Source organism: Elaeis guineensis, chromosome 13 (assembly GCF_000442705.2).
Source record: "Elaeis guineensis isolate ETL-2024a chromosome 13, EG11, whole genome shotgun sequence".
NCBI lineage: Eukaryota > Viridiplantae > Streptophyta > Magnoliopsida > Arecales > Arecaceae > Elaeis > Elaeis guineensis.
The window spans coordinates 79,863,632-79,866,264 of NC_026005.2; the positions used below are offsets into that span (position 1 = coordinate 79,863,632).

The window sequence follows — 2,633 nt, forward strand, 5'->3', positions numbered from 1 at the left end:
TTTCGATCTATACATGTTTTAGCACTGTAGATCATGATCAATAAAGTAAATTCTCAATATAAAAGTTGTATCATATATTTTAGCATACTGACATAATAAAAAGACTTCATTTACATGTCTAGATGTATAGGTTGAAGGCCACAAAAATACATAATTTTTGGCACTCAGATATGTTTAGTGATATAAATCCCGATCAATTATGCAGATCTTCGATTTAAATACTCAATTATTCATTTTAGATCTAAGAGGAGTATATGCCTTCATCTATTAAGAGATAAATACATAGTATGGGTTATGGCTGCACCATTAAATCTGGTTTTGAATGCAATGCCTTCTGTAGCACGTCGGTTCTTGACATGTACATCAAGTGTGGGAATATGAAAGATGCTTGCAGTTTCTCTGAGGCAGCCCCTTATAAATGCCAAGTTCTGTGGAATACAACGATTGATGGGTATGCTCGGATCTCAGGTCCGAAGGAGGCTGTTGAGTTGTTCCATCAGATGCTGGTCTCTTCCAACATACCAAACAGTTATACTTACACCATCCTTATTAAGCTTTGGGCAGCGACTGGTGATATCGACATATTAAGGTTCTTCCATGAGGACCATGAAGGCTGGTTTTGATGAAGATAATTTTGTTGGTGGTGCTCTTGTTGACTCCTATGCTAGATGGGGAGAAAAATAATCTTTTAGCTGCAGAGCATTCTGGAGCGTCGATGCATGTGATCTTGTTGTGTGGAGTGCACTGTTAGCTGGTCTTTGCCGCAATGGTGACACCAAACAGGGCCTCGATTTGTGTCTTAAATTTGTCTCAGAAGGTCAGAGGCTCGGCCCATTTTTGTTTGCTATCGTGTTTAATCTGTGCTCTGATTCGGAGACTCCGTTGCTTGGTTTGCAGGTGCGTGCATGCTTAGCAAAGTCTGGATTTGTGGTGGACTCATTCATCGAAAGTGCTCTTATTGGCATGTATTTTATCTTTGGAATGGTCACCGATGCATACAGAACTTGACACCATAGACAAGAATGAGGTGATATTCGGTGCAATGATACATGGTTCCTGTTGCGGTTATGGGTCGAGAGATTGAATCTCCGCATACGTGAGGTATTGTCCGCTTTGGCTCACGATCATTTTTAGCTTCAGTCGAGTCGATTCAGATCAGGGCAAGTTGGCTCGGACCTTGAGAGAACCGACTCGAACAGATAAATGGAAAGAACTTGTGGCATGGTAAGCTGCTGGCACACGGCCGAACCGACTGGAGGTTTAGTCGAGTCAACTTGAGTGCAGGGGAGTCGACTCGAACTTTGTTGGAGTCGACTTGAGTCGTGGAAACAGGCCTACACGGGTTTTCTGTTTGGGCTAGGATCGGGCTTTGATTTTAGGGACTTGGGGCTCGGGTTTATGAGTTCCAAATGTGGCTAACCAAGGGTTTGGGCTGAGGAACAAATCCAAGAGATGAGAGTATGTGAGACTTAGGCTTAGTAAATACTTTCATATATTGGTTAGTCAGGAAAGTTTTTGGTCGGGCCTATTGGCTCTGTATATATATACATAGATCGTATTAGGGTTTCATTGAGAAGTGGAATATAGATCTTTTCTCCCTCATCTCTCCTCTCTCTCTCTCTCTCTCTCTCTCTTTCTCTAGTGTAGCCACCTCAGGTTCTTGAAGAAGCCCCAGAGGAAGAAGGGCGCCTCCCTCAAGCCCTTGGAGGGAGGTGCCCCCTCATAGATCCGAATGGTGGATCTATGGTTGCTGCCTTCAGAGTGCATAGATCTATCGCAGATCTCCTCAATTTTTTTGGAGTAGCATCTAGGTCCACACGGGTGATCTAGGCGTTCCTAACGGTGAAGTTAGGAGTTTTTTATAACAAGAGGTATCAGCACGAGCATAGTAAATTGTGCGGGCGCTGCGGGTTGAGCAATGTCTAGGATTATGGTTTCTCAACATGGTATCAGAGTAATATCTAGAGTTGAGGGTTTCAATAGGGGGGTTGTGGTGGAAAGGGGTGGCAGGGGGTGGGGCGGCACAAGCGCGGGTGCGGGGTGGCCGAGGGGGCCTGAGGGGCTATAGCGAAGATGGGCAGCAGGGGAGGGGGGGTGGAGTAGGGCTTGCAACGAAGAGGGATGGCAGGGGTGGTGGAGCATTTTTGAAAAAAATAATTTAATTATAATTCAATGTTTAATTATAATTTAATTCTAATACATAAATAATAAAAAGATTGAAATATGAGGGATGGACATTTCTATCTTTTCGAAAGGCAACATAACAGCGTTATCATTTAAATGGATGAAAAGAATACATTGATATCAATCGATAATTTAGAGGGTCTAATTGAGACGTTTTAAATTTAAGAGGATGTAAGTAAAATTGAGATAAATTTGAGAGAATGTCTGTATAATTTTTTTTTTTTTTTATTTGATGAAGTGAAAGGCATGTTTCAAAATCTCATCCCACTCCACACCCACCCAACTTTGTTGAAGCTTCTTCACCACTTCGAATATATACTAATAAACCCAACGTGTTACATTGTATTATGTCCCTGGTAATTGACTTCGTCAATATATCTTCATCCAGATGTGGTCAGACGCCTCACCTATCGGCCCCACATTAGGAGCTGCCGAATCACTAGTGGCAA

The 2,633-nt window shown here is 42.5% G+C and overlaps 1 protein-coding gene across 1 annotated transcript; it reads left to right on the plus strand.

Moving 5' to 3' along the window:
• Positions 1 to 287: 287 nt before the first annotated feature.
• LOC140853191 (pentatricopeptide repeat-containing protein At4g18520, chloroplastic-like) lies at positions 288 to 1,008 on the plus strand. The gene is made up of 2 exons (XM_073247273.1): positions 288 to 589; positions 693 to 1,008. Exons 1-2 carry the CDS (start codon positions 288 to 290, stop codon positions 1,006 to 1,008), a joined length of 618 nt encoding a protein of 205 aa, XP_073103374.1.
• The last annotated feature ends 1,625 nt before the right edge of the window (positions 1,009 to 2,633 follow it).